General features: G+C 56.0%; 1 protein-coding gene across 4 annotated transcripts in view; it reads right to left on the reverse strand.

Moving 5' to 3' along the window:
* Positions 1 to 17,450, reverse strand: part of Bahcc1 (BAH domain and coiled-coil containing 1) — a 56,470-nt gene extending 39,020 nt beyond the window's left edge. For 3 of the 4 annotated variants that reach the window (XM_075989866.1, XM_075989867.1, XM_075989864.1), the window contains exons 1-2: positions 17,218 to 17,450; positions 16,055 to 16,452 (exon numbers count right to left, since the gene is read on the reverse strand). In XM_075989866.1, the coding sequence (XP_075845981.1) occupies positions 16,055 to 16,235 (181 nt within the window). In that variant the 5' untranslated portion in view covers positions 16,236 to 16,452; positions 17,218 to 17,450. Of the gene's footprint in view, positions 1 to 16,054; positions 16,456 to 17,217 lie in introns of those variants that run through there. The other variant, XM_075989865.1, reaches the window with a different exon arrangement.
* Between the last annotated feature and the right edge of the window lie 202 nt (positions 17,451 to 17,652).

Genomic DNA, 17,652 nt, shown 5'->3' on the forward strand with positions numbered 1-17,652 from the left:
AGTCTAATTCTCCTCAAATATGGACCATGAGCTGGAAGGATAAGACAAGCCGAACAGTAAGGTTGTTTTGGGCCAGATTGCTTAACTACAGCAACAGAATAAAACCAGAGTACCTGGAGATCTCTGTGACCACTGAGGCCACTATGTGGTCTACAGGGGGTAGCAACAGGCTGCACTGCCTCGGAGGCGAATGTGGCCTACATGACTGGACACAACTCATGGCAGACGAAGTGCACACCTATGTATGCACTGTGGCCAAGACAGTCCACAGACGTGATGTCATCGGACAACCGGGAGTGCGGACAGCCTGAATATAGCCTGGAAAAGGTGTCAGCTAAGAAGCCTGGAGAACAAACCCTTGTGGTTCTGGCTGGCTGCCTGACTCTGTGCCAAAGATCCCCGAGGGTGTGGCCCACCAGAGCCCAGTCCTGGGTGGCTGGAGGGCCAGGTGTTAGCTAGCCATTGCTTGTGCACCCGGCTCTCTGGCCAATCCATCCCATCCTGAGCCAGGGGGACAGGCTTTGGGGAATGAGCGTTTGTTTTGAGTTAAGCATGCCACTGAGACAGCATCCCCTGCTTCTGGAAACTGTGAAATGGGTTGTAAAAAACAAAACCACAGCTAACTGAGACGGCGGCAGCTCCAGAGAAGCAAGTCCCTTCCCAGGCTCTCGGCGCTCCTGTTGCTTCCGGAAGCCCAGCTGACTGGCTGCTGGCATGGGCCTCCCTGGCTCTGTGTCTGGCGGCTGCACCCACTGCCTGTGCCAAGATCCCACCCTCCTGCTCACACCCATTCAGACTCCCCTCTACCCTCAGCTTCTTGTTCTGCCTCCCTGGGTCCCCTGTAGAGCTAACCAGGCAATGGAGACATCGGGTTCACCAACTAGTCTTTGGTCTCCCTGGGAGACACCAAAAGTGGCAGAGAATTGGAAAGATGAGCATCCTGGGGCAGCTGGTGGGAAGAGAGGCTCTCCTCTCACACTGAGCCTGCCCCAGAGGGAGCTGCGCAGGAAGAGACAGCCCTCCGGCCCCACCCCACATTCCTCTCATTCCAGAAACCCTAGGGAGAACAGACCTTCCACACAGGGTTTTCCGCTTAGACAGAGGATCAGAAGAAAGGGCTCCAGTCTAGCCTGCCTGGAAGCTGAATGATATCTATCTATCATCTATCTATCCCTCCACGGCCCCGTGGAGGGGGAGGGGCTAAGAGTGGGGATGCCAAGCCCTGGTAGAGAAGGAATTCTGAGACTCCTCCCCAAGGCAAGGTGTAGAGGCGTCCTCGGTGTGCATTGGTCTGTGGGTACGGAGACCCATGGCATTTCCATCCGCTCCAGCACCTGAAGATGTGGGGAGCCACAGACATGACGAAGGTGGGATGGGACCTTATGCAAGCTCTCGCAGGGCGTGTCTCGTGTCTCCTGGTGTGTGACAAGCACCGGCTGTGCATGCACATCTACAGTGTGGAACTGTGAGCATGCACCTGTGGCTGCATAGGAGCCTTTAGGGCACACAGACTATGCACATTCTCCAAAAAGCGATTCCCAAGTGTCGGGTCTTTACCAGACACATGCTGACTGGCCTGGGTGGACCCTGCTGAGTCTGCCCACTGCCCCCCCTGGTGTGGAGCCACAGCCAAGCTGGCTGTAGGAGGAAGTCAGCCCCAGATGACCACTCTAAGACCTCTGACATAGGAATGCAGCCTTCTATATGCGTCTCTTCGGGTAGGAAAATCCCAGACCTGAAAGTGGCTCGGGAATTAGGAGCACTTTGGCAGGCCATCCCCACAGCACCTCCGGGAGCAAGATCCAGCTTTCCTCAGACCCCCTTGCTAGCAGGCACCATCGTAAGCTCGGGCAAGAGTTTCCTAAACCTTCAGGGCTGCTGATAGCAGGTGTGGGCCGGTGACTCAGCATCCTCCCCTTCTGCGCCCAAAGCCCTGGTAGGGGCTGAGGACACCTGGTCTCCACAGAGCCCACAAAAGCCAGCTCCATGAAGGTCGTTGGCAGAGGAGAGGCTAAGACAGGCCCAGCGAGGAGAACAAAAGAAAAGAGGAGGAAGGAGGCCTTGTGGAAGGTCCTGGAACCACAGCCTGGGGCGGGGGCTAACGGGGAGGCCAAGAATGCTGAGCAGTGGGCGTTGGGCTTGGCCCATCCTGGGGACATGGGGGTGGCCTGGGAATAATCACCTCACCCGGGAAGCCCCTCAGTCAGTCCGAGAGAACCTTCCGGAAGTCCCAAAGGAAGCCACTCTCAGGCCATAATAGGAAAGCGCTGTGGTTGCTGAGCCACTCAACTGGGCAACCATGGAAAAGGCCGGGAGGCAATGATGACAAGGACAGGCCCAGCCGACAGCCCAGAACTAATAAAAGAAAAGGAAAATCGGATATAAGTCTGGTTCTTATTAAAAGAGTAAATTTAGCCCTTTGGCTAGGACAGGAGGCGGGGTGGCCAAGGCTCCCCACTGGGGGGGGAGGGCTGGACTTCTTCCCAGAGTGATTCAGTGTCCCAGGACAGGCAGGCGGGGGTGGGGCTGCAGGAGGGGGAAGGGGCACACCTTCCCTTCTGTCTCCCCTCCCTCCCTGGGTAGCTAGGGATCCAGGACCTCTCCCAGATGCCCAGGACTCTCCTCAGGGTGCTGAGATGAGCCGTATGGGTGTGAGGAGGTGACCAGGACTGCTCAGCACCACTCCTGCGAGCCACACACCCCAGCTTGGACAGCTTCAGCCACCAAAGCGGGCACGTCCCTTCCCACTGCCTTGAAATAGGCTAGCCACATAAAGGAAGGCCACCCCAGTGTAGTTTACTAGAACCTCACGCCCATGCATGCTCACATATAAAGCTATACATACAAATGCAGCCATGTTCACAGCATACATTCACACAAACACATTTACACAGAGACTCTTACGGACCTACAAAGGCATACGCACGCTTGGGTCTCTTCTCGGCGAAGCAGTGGCCCCCACCAGGACCGGAAGCTCCGATCCAGCTGTGGGCACCCACCCTGTTCTCCTGTACCTAGCCTCTCACCCACGTCCCCAACCCTTGAGGATGAAGACGTTGTTGAACATAGCCTGTTTCAACTGTCGCCAGGCAGAGGACAAAGGACATCTGACCAGGGACACAGACTCCGGCAGGATGAACTTCCACGGGGAGAATGCTCACGTTTTCTAGGTGACTGACTTCACCGGGCTGGCTGGGTTTTCCCTCCTGACGAGTGGACCAGTGCTCCGTATGTGACCCCTCTGACCCATCCAACACCCACAGGGACGACGTGGACTGCATGGAGTTGATATTTCAGGGACAGGACAGCCTGAGAGGCTAAGGATGTGGGGGAAGGTGGAGGTTACAGCTGCTAGAGACAGGTTCCTATCCTTCCATGTGACCCCACTCCCGTGGCTCCATCCATGCTCACCGACATCATCGGTTGCCTGGAGGTGCGAGCCCTCGGTCCTTGTGGTCAGGGCCTAGCATTCTGTGGACACCCACAACCCCAGATGCACCGCACTGCAGGGACAAAGGGCCACTGGGTGTTCCCGGGGCCAGTACCCTGTATTTCCCAGTACCTCTCTTCCCCCACCGTCTCCCGCACCCACCGTCTCCCATACCCAGAGGCTACCCCATTAATCATCCACCCAGGCCTGGCCCTGAGCAGCAGGCATCCATGTTGAGGCTCTCTCAGCCTGGGCCTCTTTGCTGCACAGGGTGCTCAGAATTGGACAGACTGACTTCTTGCTTGAGCTCAAACTCCCACAGAAATGAATTGCAGGATTCCTTGCCTGGCCAACACTAATGGTCTGAGAATTGGGAAGTACCACATCTGCTAGAGGGGAAGAAGGGCCAGTCATGTCCCTCAGGCAGCTTCCCACGGTGCCCTGAGGCAAGCTATAAGGTTGAGAGTCTGGGCTAGCTTGTACTTCCTAGAGGACCTGAGGACCTCTGTTGTAACACCTAGCAAGACTCAGGCGCATGGGGCAGACACCTCTCGGTACCTCACACGTAGGCAGGGCAGACACTGGCCTGTATCAAAGGGCTTAAGTAGGCAGGACAGCAGACATATACATGGTGGCCATTGCCTCTGGCCCTGGGTCAGCTGCCACACTGGGCTGGAAGAATTCCAGCTGGCCATAGGAACCAGCTGTCTTGATATCTGGGAAGGAAGGCACCCAGGGCATGGATCCCAGCATGGCTTGGCATAGCTGTAGTAACCTGGCGCCCAAGGGACACTATTCTCTGCAAGGATGCTGCGGGGCCATGGGCATCCTTGGTCCCTGCTGCCAGTGACAGAAGACTGTCGTTTCCCAGACAACCATCTCAGGTATGACGGACTCCAGCCACTCTGAGACTCACCCTGTGCTCTCTTCCAGAGGGAACTACTGGTGGCCCTCCCAAACTCAAATTCTCAAGGCTGAAGATCCCCAGGGACCACTTCCCAGCGAAGGCTCCTCCCTGGAATTCCTCAGCACAGCAGGGGACCCTCTGCTGCAGGTCCGGGGGCTGAGTTGGCACCTGTCTCTTGTGACACTTGATCCAGTGCCAGTCATCACTCCTGGGCTAACCCGGGGCAGAGATCTTCCAGTCTTAGACTAAGAAAGGAAGAGGAAGCTGGGCGGTGGTGGTGCACGCCTTTAATCCTAGCATTAGGGAAGCAGAGGCAGGCAGATCTCTGTGAGTTTGAGGTCAGTCTGGTTTATAGAGCAAGTTCCAGGACAGGCTCCAAAACTACGCAGAGAAACCCTGTCTCAAAACAAAACAAACAAACAAACAAACAAAAAAGAAAAGGTCTGAGAAAGACACACAACACAGCTAGCTGCCTTACACTCTGGAGAGCAGGAATTCTGGACAGAGAAAACAGGGAAGTAACTGCCCGACTCAACCCTGGTGCTCTCTCCCAGAGGTAGGTCCTGGCTGCCGGGAAGACCTTCCAGCCTCAGGTACTTCCACACCTGACAGGGCGGGAGAGGGAAGGACGGAGAGCCCAGAAAGCATTGAGTGGCAGGAGAGAGACCGGGCTCTGTAGCAGAAAGCCCTGAAGGCTTCTGGGTCTCGACAGGCTCAGTGTGGGACAGAGGGGTCTGGAAACCCAATCAGAGCGCAATGAGGGCCACTTTTCAGCAAGACTGCATCACTGTGGCAGCTGCTGAGCGGAGGTGGGGACTCCTCAGCCCCCAGGACACTGAGTCTTGTCTGCAAGTCCATACCCCTTTCGGAGGTACGGAAGTATCCAGTAGTGGCTTCCATGTGGAGATCAGGACGCCCAAGGCCCCACAGTGACGCTAAGGACCGCAGGGCTCAGGCTGTGCCCTGTTTCCACCTTTCCAGCCACAGGAGAAGGGCATATCCTCACCCGGTTCTCCCTCTCTGCTGGATGTTTCCCCAGCAGTGCCGCTGTGGCAGGCCATGCCTGCTCCCTTCAGCATGGAAAGGAGACACGGCTTTAGACCTAAGGGCACTCATTGTGAGCAAAAAGCAAACTTCAACCCCAAGGCAGAAATATGGTAACTTCTTAGGATTCTGGTGAGCCAAGTGAGGGAGTTTCTGGGGCTGAAAAAGTCATACCCACTGCACAGAGTGGCTCAGAATGGAGCCAGTTACCAGAGGAGGCCAGCCTAAGGGGGAATCTATGAACCCCATTAGGAGAAGATCCAGCAGAAAGGTTGGTCGTTTACCTACACTTCCATCCTTGGATGCCAGGTCCCACCCTTAACTCACTGAAGCAGATTGGGCCACAGGTCACACAAGTCATGGGGTCAGGGGTCACAGCAGGAGGAACTCCCTCCTTGGCACGTATGTGGTGGGAAAGGAAGGGGATGACCTCACTGAAGTCCCCACCATGCTGGGCAGGTCCTGATCTCAGGGCAGAGGTGGTAAGGCACTAACTGATTTTTACCCTGTCTGCTTAGAGTTTGAAGGCTTGGTTCTCGAAGGTATTCCCCAACAGCCTTGGAGGACGAGCTTGACCATGATTGACATGTAGATGCACATGATGCTCAGATTAGCTTGTTCTAGCACCAGACACAGGATCCGCTGCCTCCTATAGGGAGGTGAGGGCCTGGACTAAGGTAGGGTCTGGTTAGGGCCTTCGCTGGAGCCTGGATGGGTAAGCACCAAGGTGATCCCAGCACATTGACCCCACCTGGGTGCCAGCCGGCAAACAGAAGGCTGGGGGAAACACTGTCCAGGTCAGAGGACACAAACTGTTGCTCTCCAGGCCACAGAAGGAGACCTGAGGGGCTGTGCGGAGACCGTGTGGCTCCAGGGTCATCTCCCCTCACCTTAGCCCAGCCTGCAATCTGAGGAAGCCATAAACAGCCCCAGCGCCCTGACCCGCAGCTCCGGCCCTGTCTCACACAAACCCACAGGAACCCCTAGGGAAGGAGCAGGCTTCCCTCAGGGCTCAGGCTGCTGGGTCTGTGGTAGACAGCAATGTTCTGACTGGGAAAGGGGGTGGTTTACACATTCCAGGGGGCTCTGTAGAGCGGGTACAGCTCACAGTGGAGTCTACAGCCATGATGGGGGCATCTGAAGGAGAAGCCGGGACAGAGAAGCAGGGCAAGGGATGGTGGAGTCAGCTTTCGGATACCGAGGGGCTGAGCTAGACACAGAAAGGAACAAGAGACTCCAGTGGGGATGAGGCTTGGATCTGAAGGAATCAAGCCCTAGCCAGTATCCAGAGACCAGGGAGGGCGGGGTGCAGTGGGCCTGTTACAGCTGTGGGGGTTACCAGGATAGCCTCCAGTGCTCTGGCACGTACCCTTTGGTGTCCCCTCCCAGGACACACACAAATGGTTGGGACCTCAGGTGGAATAGGCCTAGAATGCCATAGAAGCCAGAGGCCATCAGCTCCGAGGGAGCGCGTAGAGACTGTGGGTTCCACCCCACTTGCCCTTTCCTCTCCTTTGCTCTGAGTAAAGCTGCTGCCAGGCTAAAGGATGCCTGCTGGCCCCAGGGACAAGAACTGGTGAGATGCCTGCAGTTGAGTCCACCCCATGCCCCAGATTCCTGACCTACGGAACCCGAAATAATAAACATTGGCTGTCTGAAGCTGCGGACGCTGAGGATAATTTGATGCGTTTGTTAACTATCCTGCAAGAACTAATGGATCTATAAAGGCGCGTTCACGGCAAGGTGGGAGCGCACAGGGAACCTCCAAGAAGGCAGAGGGAACAGGCACTGCAGGGTGGGCCAGGACGGGTCCCGCGGTCCCCCCCACCATCCTTGCAGCCCCTGCCTTTCTGCTGAAGGGCGTGGGTCAAAGAATCCCAGGCTAACTCCAAGATATATCAATTACACATATTTTTTATTATAAGGGACAAACTCACGGAACAGGAGCGAGAAGTTCTGTGTAGTGCGGGAAGCACAGAGAGAGCATGAAAGAATGCTGGGCGGGCCAGCGGTTTTCTTGGGGTACCCAAAAGGTCACACCTCTTAAAGTTCCTTGGCTGACAGAGGTTCCCCATCACCTCCCCCTTTTGTCTAAATAAGAGTTTCAAACCCAATACAAAACTATATACACTAGGAACAGATATCAAGTATAAGATTAGGATTGCAACCTGCATAAACAGTATTAAGCAAGTAACACATGCTAAATGATTTAATAAGCATTCTATCCTAAGGAGTCTAAATCTTGCATTGGCAATAACTTGACTAAGACTTCCCACTCTGTATCTGAAGCCGCATTCCCTGACCATCTTCTATTAAAGGGCCCCCTGGACTTGGCCTTGCTGGGTTTTTCCTATTTACCACAAATCTGCAATGTGTTATAAAGGTCAAACCATACTGTGTACAGTTTTTTTTCTGTTTACTTTATGTTCAGAAGTGATAAAGGCTTTTTCAGGGTTAGCCTAAGATATATTGTAATTTAATTTAGTTTTAATTTTAGGGTTACTTTAAAGAAATTAAAAGTTTATTTTTAGGATACCTGAAGGATTGTAAAAAGTCTCACAACGGGGACTGATTTCCAGGCAAGTTTCCCACAAGGGACCTGATGGTCTAGGGTGATACAGTGCATAGTAGCACTGGTTGGTCAGAGCAGCTAGTCCCTGCTCAGAACTGGCAGGGCCCAGGGGGCAGTAGCACAGGACAAGAAGGACGAGTCCTCTAGGGGCCGGCTCACCACAGGGACAGAGCAGTCTGCATGGAGAGGGATGGGGCAAGGAGCTGAGTGAGATCGGACTGAGTGTGAGTCCTTCCTGTACCAGGTACAGCCAAGCAAAAAGACAATGAGGGCTAACAGGGAAGAGGAGAGAAACCGGGGCCTGGAGTGGCACGGAGTAGGAAAGACCTTGTTGATAAGGACTTTGCTGAGACTGTTTGGATAGAGGCATCACTCGAGAGAGGGACAGCAGAGCTAAGCCCTAAGGGCTTCAAACATGGGGTAGGTAGATGGCTACGCTGGGGAACTGGCCAGGGATCTGACATGGGAACACCTCTCTGAGAGGAGTGAAGAGGGCAAGGCCAGGTCCAGGGAGAACCCAGAGAGGGTTCCACGGCACGGGGTACACAGGCCCCACAGCACTCGCTAGCTTAGACGAGGTCTTGGGTGGTGCCACAGAGGGTCATGGTGCCCGGAGCTCCGCTCCCTCAGTAAGTGGAAGGGATCAAAGGGTGGAGCAGGAGATACAGGACATCCTGGAGGAAGAGGACCAGCACAAAAGTGAGCATGGATCCAGGCTGGGAGACCTGCCCCCAAGTGTGAGAACAGTGAGCAGGTGTGAACCGGCACACGTACTCACGGTGGGTCACGTGTGCTTCACAAGTGTGAACCGGCACATGTACACACGGTGGGTCACGTGTGCTTCACAGGTGTGAACCGGCACACGTACACATGGTGGGTCACATGTGCTTCACAGGTGTGAACCAGCACACGTACACATGGTGGGTCACATGTGCTTCACAGGTGTGAACCGGCACATGTACACACGGTGGGTCACATGTGCTTCACAGGCATGAACTGACACATGTACACATGGTGGGTCACGTGTGCTTCACTCACTGGCTGCTGGCTGGGCCAAGGGCGGTGGCAGCTAGAAAGCTATGCCCAGGTGTGTAGTTCGGGCTTTTGCTTCAGGGAGAGAGCATACCTGCCAGGTCTCAAGGGGCACCTACCCTAAAGAGTAGCTCCTTCACCACGGTGCCCTTCCCCCAGTTTAGACTCTTTAGGTTTCCTACCCTGGTATCTGCATGTGTTCACCTCAGCCCACCCCTTTCCCGCACAGGGCGGTCCTCCTCATCCTGCCCTGCTCTGCTTCCAGCGGGACCCCGCCTGGCTCTAGGAATGGGTGTCCGTGGCTCCTCCTCTGGAACTCCTTGCAGAAGACAGGGAAAGCGCCCCCCCCCCCATTCTACCACAGGACCAACAGGCTTGGGGAAAAGCCCAACAGAGCCCCGTTCTTACATGACAACCTAGCCAGCTGGTTCATTTCTCACTCAGTAGAGTTGATTCTTCTCCTTGGGCAGGGCACCCCAGAAAGCAAAGCCCCCCGAAGCTACCCTTTGCCTTGCAGACCCCCACCTGCTGTTCAGACGCCTTGATGGGAGGCAAACCCATCCTCCTCTCCAGCCCCCCAGTCCCTGCCCCAGGGTAGGAGTGGGCTGCTCTGCTTGCTTCTCCTTTCCAGTTCCAGGCACACAGCGGTCAGCCTACCGATAACCCAGAAGGCGCAGTGCCTCAAGCCAGCCGAAAAGCCTTCCCGACCAGACACTGGACTCTTTGTTGGCGGTGGTGGTGGTGGGGGAGACGGGGACAGGAGCTGACCCACCTGTTTGCTCCCCCCAGGTCAGAATCAAAGAGATGCTTCCTGGCCCACGGAATCTGGAACCTAACCATGAAGACAGCTGCAGCCGCCACCTACAAACACCAGCTTGATGACTAAAAGCGTGGACATTAGACACCCCTCCACCAGCCTGAGGTCTGCTGTGAGCCCGGAGCTGATCTCGTAACCAGGGCCCAGGCGCCCCCTCATTCGGCACCCACCCACCCCTCCCCTGAGCCCACACCCCAAGCCTGTGGTGGCAGCTGCTCACTGGGCCACAGGAGGCAGTGATATTATATATTACGACAAACAGGGGCAGCCCACTGACAAATAGGCCTGCGTGATCTAAACGGTATATTATCCCATAAAAACGTCAGCGGGCAGGGCGTCGGAGCCAAGGAGGAGCGTCGTCCCGTGCCGGAGGCCCTTCGAGGCCTTGCTCCTGCCCAGCACAGCAGGGCTGCGAGGTGATTTTCTAGGCGCTGCACAGTGCTTGGGACTCTGTTTCTTGCTTGTTACACCATGTCTGTTGGGGAGGGGAATGAGGTCCCAGAGGTTAATGGGGACCAGGAACCCCAGGGGACACGTTCCCTGGCAGGCAAAGGGGTTGGACATGGGACAGAGCGAGTCCCCTAATTTGCCAAAGAGGCAGAGCACGTGCTTTGACTTCTGAAGCTGATTCACGGCTCGCTCATCTGCAGACTAAGGAGATACACACACCCAACCTGGTCCTGGCAGCCTCCTGCCTCCTGGGCAGGCCACCTCCCCTGCAGGAGCAGGGACTTGAGAACCTCTGGACAGAGCTCCAGGGGCCTACCTGCCAAAGCGCCCGAGGCAGCTGTGTCCTGGGTTTCTTTTGGGAAAGCTCCAGAATCATTCTGGTCTATAATGCAGAAAGGCATTTCCTCAAGGAGGGCCTAGGCAGAGACCTCCCAGCCATGCCAGGACCTGGTCAGGGCCACCAGGCCCCTCCGATGTAACTCTGAAGGAGGACGCAGGCTGAGCTGGGGCAGGGGTGAGGAGGTAGGGAAGAACACTCCTGGGACTTTGACCTCTACAATCAAGGCGGCTGCACGGGATCCAGGGGATAGGGCAGCATACCCCACTGTGGGACTTATATTCAGAGCACAGCAGCATTCCAGGGGCCCCAGAGAAAGAAGGGCAAGGAGTAACCGGGGTGACCACCATTGCTCCCTTCTGCTGCCCTGCCGGAAAGTTGTGATTCCCAGTGGTGCTGCTTAAACTTTATCGGCTGTGCTTGGGAATTCCCAGTACAGGAACCCTGAGGGTCCCAAGCTCTGAGTTGGAAGCGAAACCAAAGCATTCTGGGAAATGTAGTCCTTGGGGGAGCTAGGAGGGTCAGCAGGATGGGGAGTTAGGGAAGAAAAGAGAGCCAAGCTGCCACCCTGACCCTAACTTCAGAATGGAAGTTTAAAATGCCAGGGAAACAGATTCCCTAAAAATCCGCGTCTAACTCCACATGTTTTTTCTTGAACAAGAAACCCTGGTCCTTTTATTTTGGCAGGAGAGACCTCCTCATAGAGGAGGATCCCAACTGAATCTCACAAGTAGGAAGAAGCCTTCATTTCCCACACCCCTTTCCTCCTCTGGCTAGGGCTACAGACCCGGGGCGGGGGTTGGGGGGCTTGAGGGGTTGGGGTGCGACCTGCTGCCTCCCCTCCCAGAGCCCGTGAGCATCCTGAAGCTCCCACGTTATTTATGTTCACAGCCTGCCCTGATGACATATGTAAGTTGACAGCGAACATCCTATCAACTTGCTGGAGTGTATCTTGATTGTTAAAACACACTCTTAAAGGTGTACAATCATTTATCAAATTAAAATAGCCAAGCTTTGCTTGTTCCTTCTCTGCCTTCCTGGAAGAAACAACCGCAAGCAGCCTCCCGCCTCCTCGGGCCTGTGGGCCTCGCGTATTAGCACTGGGTTCTGCTCTCCAGAGCCCCCGTGCCTGGGACCCTGGCCTCGGCACACCCTCCCCCTGCCCCAGGCCAGGGCAAGCCCACTAATCGCCAAGAAGTGACAAACGCCAGAAGCCCCACCAATTAAATTTAAACTCACGCGAAGCTCAGTGGCTAGTAAATTATTATTTTTATTAGCTTGAACCAAGTTCCCGTAAGAGAGAAAGTCAACTTGCTCCCATGAATGGCTCTTGTATAATTTATTTAACTCTGTGCTCTTTGCCAAAGCCTGAAATATTTTTAGCTCGTTCTGTTGTTGGATTTGGCTTTTTTATGTGTGTTTCTGAGGGGTATTTTTAGCTTCATCCATGTTATTCTAACAACCTCCTATGCGTTTTTGTCCTGTCTGTGCAGGCTGTTGAACCCTGTCTCACAGGGAGCCGAGGGAGATTTCTAAGAATAACTGGGGAGTGTTTGGGGGTGCGGTGTTTTCCGGGGGAGATATGCTCTCTGTGCCATTCCTGCCTCGGCCACCAATTCGCCTTACTGCTCACGTGACCTGGATACTCCAAAGGAGCACTCAGCGTCCCCCTACAGGAATAATCAGACTCGGTGGCCGCACGGGCCCCACTGAGGAAAAACCCACTTTCCAAAAACAGCTTCGGTGGAGCGGGCGCGGCTGCCACAGCCACCCCAGTCTATGCAGCCGCCAGATTCCCGGATCCCTGTGGCTCTGTTGGGCACGGCGGCAGCTTTGATGTCTAGCTCTGTCACTACGGAGCGGGATGGGTAGAAGCTCGGAAAGTAACTCTTTCACACCTACTTAATGTTGGTAACTGCTGCAGAGACACTCTCGCACGGTGCAGCTAATGAGGTATTTACGAAAATGTATTTTTTTTCTTACACACACACACACACACACACAAAAACCCCACATGATGGGAGGGACACTCTCGATGGGGTCTTTACTCACCAGAATATGTATATATTTTTTAATCTATAGGGCTAGGTGGAGTTTGGGTGATTATTTCATGATTTTACATTAGAGACGACTGGTCATCCAAAGTGCCTTTAACAGGAAGTAGGTTGGCATCTTACTCCAGAAACGGCCTGCCCCGATCCCCCCCACCCCCAAGCCGCAGCCAAGACACATGGCTGCACAGGCCAAGTTAAATCACGTCCCAAAGCCAAAAGGGGTGGAGAAGAGTCCAAAAGGAGATTCACACCAAGAAGTGAACCAGCCCCTTGGTGGAGCCCCAACCTTAGGGGGGGACTCTAGGAGCACAGGACAGGAGCTGACCCAGCCGGAAGGGGGGGGAGGGGCGGGTGAGCACACAGCTCCCAAGTTTCTCCCTGGGGCAGCTACCTCCTGATTAAACCGGTTCCCGGGGAGAGGAGACATTCCCCCCCCCCCCCCCAAGCAACTCCAGGCAGTAAGACAGAGGAGAAAACCTAGGTTCGAGTTGATTTTCCTTTTCTGTGCATTCCCCCATCCCGAGATTTCACAGTTTTGCCTCCGGACCATCTGTATTAAAATCTAACACTGAAAATAATGGTTCCAAACATTTTAATTGTGCCTCTCTGTGACAAGGTTAAGGGAACAGCACTTTACCATAAACCCTACCGCTCGGACAGAAAGCTACCCGCACTTTCATTTTTGGGAAACAATAGGAGAGGGCTGGGAGCCCAGCACTCCCCCTTTAGGGTCTCGCAAGCGGACACCGTGGAAGCACCAGGTGGTAATGAAGCAGGGCAGCAGTGGAGGGACCCTCAGCCCAGTCTGAGCAGTAGTCTGACCAGGCAGGTGGGGCGAGCACACCACACAAGGACGCTTTCCCGGGGAGCCGGGGGCTGCAGCCTGGATGTCTGCATCCTACGCAGACACGGGGAAGAATCTTCCCCAGCAATTTTGCTTTCAGCTCGGCAGCTGGGGCAGGGAGGGGCAGGCTGGACTACTGCAGCCTTGGCCCCTGGGCCAAGGCCATCCATCCACAGAGAGGGGAGACTACAAGAAGGTGGCTATTTGGGAATCTGCACACAGGATCCACACACAAGATCCAAAGACAAATTCTTTAACTTCTTCACCCCATCTTTTTCTCTCTAAATGAGGACCCACAAACTAAAGTACAGGGATCTCAAGAATAACTCCCGTCTTAAAAATACATGCAGCGAGACTCTAAAAACGAATACGAAATCCTGGCTCTTAGCAATTGCAAAAGGCTTCCAGCCCCACACAACCAAGTCCAGGATCTCCAAACACAATAGGTTCCTCTGGTCCCCAAGGGGATAGAAACTGGGCCTTCAGAAGCAGAAGACACGGGGCCCTCCAGCATGAAAAGAGGGAGCCCTCTAGGGCTCCCAGTGTATGAGGAAGCAGGAAGGGTGTGGGGTCACAGACTAGGACCTGGTGCAGTTTCTCACAGCTCAGTGGCCTGCAGTCCAAGAACCACGTGGTCCAAGTTAGCATGAGCAAGACAAAGGTCCAGGCCACCTCGCCACATTCCCACCTGACTGGGTACTACCTAGATCTGGAAACAGGGGCAAGAAGAAGGAAATGGCCGCTGACCAAGAGCTGGCTGGGCAAGCAGGGTCAGGAGGCAGCAGTGACCTGCACTGATGGGGGAACTGGGCTTGGCCTGGCTGCCCCAAGGGGCACTGTCCCAGCCAGCCTGGGCACTACTGTGGAAACCTGCTCTCTGCAACACTGTGACCTACCAACCTGGAGGGCAATGCACACTGAGGGAAGAGGGCAGAGGCATCCCCTCTCTTCTCTAATCATGCTGACTGGCCTGCCCAGTCAGAAGCAGAGGCTGGAAGGGAAGCTGGGCACTTGTCCCCACTGCAGCTACCACCACGTCAAAGCCCTCCCTCGGCTCCCCAGTGGCCATGAGAAGAGTGGGCAGCGTCTCAGGGCAGTGGCAGGAACAGACAATGAACACAGGGCTATCGGCCAAAGATATTTTAAAATCACCAATTGCTCAGTCAAATACTCTCCTTTCTCTTCCCAGTTATAAATCTAGAAGAGTAAAAAAATTCGGAGAGAGGGGAGAAAGAAAGCGGTCTACAGAGAGGGAGCACAGCCTCCCTGAGCTCCCGCAGTAAAGGAGAGCAGGCAGTGTGCGGCTAACACCGCAGGAGGCTGGCCACTCTAGCCCAGGGCTGCTCACTCAGAACAACCGCGTGCTGTAAAAGCAGGAGGCCCTCTAGTAATTAAGCAATTTCAAGTTTGTTTCAGTTTTTTTTTTTGAGGAAATGCATTTTTTCTTTTTGACTGCCTTTCCTTCCAACGTTTCCCCATCTAGCCCTGTTCTTGCCATCCGTTTTAATCCACAAACTAATTGTAATCCCATTAAAGCAGATATAATTTTATTAGTATTCATGGTTCATCAAGCTAATAATAATAACTGCTACTGCCAAACTGAAAAATAAAAGCAGCAAATAATATTTCTGATGTTTAGAATAAACTGTAAACAAAAGCAAGCCGATCTGCCAGGGTGACCAAGCAGGTCTACGAGCAGTTCCTCGGGCTTCCCCAACTCCACCCACGCTGGTCAGTGACTACCCCGCCAGCTACGGCTTCGCTCCAAGAGACTGGGTCAGCGTTACCAAGAACAGACCCTGGGGAGGGGAACACAATGGGACTGCAACGCGGGCGCGTGCCGGGGCTGCTAGGGACAACTCAGGGTCTCTCCTCTTGAAGCCAAAGCGCGCAGACTCGCCTACACCGAAATCCCGAGCGAGGCACCTCTCTGAGTTCCGCGGTGCGGATGCGCGGTCCGCACTCAGGCCACGCTTAGTCCGGCGTTAGCAGGATACCAGAGGCACTTGTTAAAGCGCATGCATCCCCTGCAAACCCATTCTCGCCCTGACACTTCAAGGCTTTATATAGAAACAGGATTTTCTCGTCTTACACTAGCAGTTCCCATTAGCGCTCCCGGGGCGCACACCACTCTAATCCGCGGGCCGGGCGCGCCCTGGCCCCCTCCCCCAGCCACACAGTCGTTCTGTCCCCCGCAGAAAGCGCCACGGTGTCTCAGACGCAGAACGTCTTAACGAGGTGAATGCAGAATGCAGAAAAGAGGCTTCCGCAAGAATTTACTTCTGCAGGAAGGGGTGGGGGAGGGTGGCTAGGAGTAGAAGGATTGTGCTTGTTGCCTACTCTCGGGCTGTCCTGCGAGACCCAGAGTAGTCGGGGAAAGGCTGCTGGAAACGGCGCAAGCCCGTGGGCTGGCAGGATGCACGGCCCGCCAGGCGCTGCGAAGGGAAATGAAACCAAAGCTCCGAGAACTGCTCCGAGGAGCGGAGGGGCCGGCGCTCCATGCACTGGCCACCGTTGCCAGCTGCGGCGGGGCCTGCGCACCGCACCCGCCCCGGCTGGGCACTGACCTGTGTGCGAAGCCATCGGCAGTGGCGACGGGAAGTACTTTCCGGGCTGGAAATGCGCGGCCGGCTGCGCTGCGGGTCCGGCGGGGGCGAGGCGCGCGGCGGCGGCGGCGGCGCTGCGGTGGCCCAGGCTCCCGCGCTCCGACAGCAGATGCGGCGGCGGCGCGAAGTCTCGGCCATCCATGCCGGGCCCCGGCCCCGGCCCGCCGCCGCCTCCAGCAAGCAGCGCGGCCGGGGCCTGGGGGCGGCTCGGAGTGCAGGCGGAACGCGGGTGGCGCGCAGGAGGCGGCGTCTGGGGTCACCGGCGGCACTGGCAGCGGAGCCGGTCAGCACACCGGCGGACTCGGCTTCTCGGCGGGCGGCCGCGCTCCGAGCCGGCGGCCGCCGTGCAGGTCCATGGTCTGCGGAGGCAAGCAGAAGAGATCGGTGACTCGGGGGTTCCTCTCTCCCGGGGGTCCCCGCCCCTCCCGCCACAGCCCCCTCCTTGCGCGCCAACCGGAGAGGCATCCTGACCGGACAGCGGGGCCGGGAGTGCTCGGAGGACTCCCTACTGCACACACTAACGCGCCGGGTCACTGGAGCCGCCCTGCACGCGAGTCCGCGAGCACACACGCACCGTCCGAGCCACGCTTGGCCTGCCAGAGCCAGAGGCAACCCGACCGCGCTGCGCGCAGCTTCCCTTTCTGGTCCCTGAGAGTCCCTGCGGCGAAGGCGCCGTTGCGAAGAGGCTGCTGGCTCCGCTGGGTGATAAAAACCCAAATCTGCGAAGCCATCACGCACACTCGCACGCGCGCGCACACACACACATTCACACACACCCTCTCCCCTCCCCCGCTGCCCAAAGGTGTCTCGGAGGAAAAAGCCCGGGGTCCACGCTCCCCCCCCCCCGGTCTTTCTGAGGTCCAGCTTTTACTGCATTCCGCTTAACCGAATAACCATGCTAATTAAGCGAGTAATTTTATTGATTGTAACTCAAGAGTTTTTTTTAAAATAACCTTCCTTTTCTCCTCTCTCCCATCCCCCCAATGCGTCTTTCAGTCCATTCTATTGAATGTCGTCCCCCCACTCAGCCCCAGCGGGACCGGCCCCCACCCTTCAGCATTGTGCCACAACCCCAGACTGGCGTCCCGGAACCTCGGGCGCCCCTCGACCGCCACTGGCATCACCTGGGCCGCTACGCCGCAGTGCCTGGCCTGCTGTCCCCGAGCCCGGAGCTTCCTGATGAGGCTGGAACAATCACCCCGCCCCCCAATCAAATTCGCCCAGGATCTTCCTCTGCGGATTGGGGCTTTTGGGGGAGGGGGCTCAGAGAGTCAGAAATTGTTTTCTCTCGGCCTCCCAAATCGGCCACGACGTTTCTCCATTCAGCGCCTGCCCTGGATCACCTAACCAAGGCTGGTCTCCGCGTGGCACCCTGGTCGACCCTGCGGGGAAGGAGCAGAGACCAAGCAAGGCGCAGCCTTCTCCTGGGTCTGGGTCCCAGCAGACCCTGGTCCTCCGTCTTCCCTCCCCACCTCTGGCAAGGCCGACTTAAAATGAACCTCCTCTCCCTTTCCTTCTACCCCTCCCATTGTGAAATGTCTACTCCCGGGCGAAATCGC

This window comes from Microtus pennsylvanicus, chromosome 11 (assembly GCF_037038515.1).
Source record: "Microtus pennsylvanicus isolate mMicPen1 chromosome 11, mMicPen1.hap1, whole genome shotgun sequence".
In the NCBI taxonomy this organism is placed as follows: Eukaryota; Metazoa; Chordata; class Mammalia; order Rodentia; family Cricetidae; genus Microtus; species Microtus pennsylvanicus.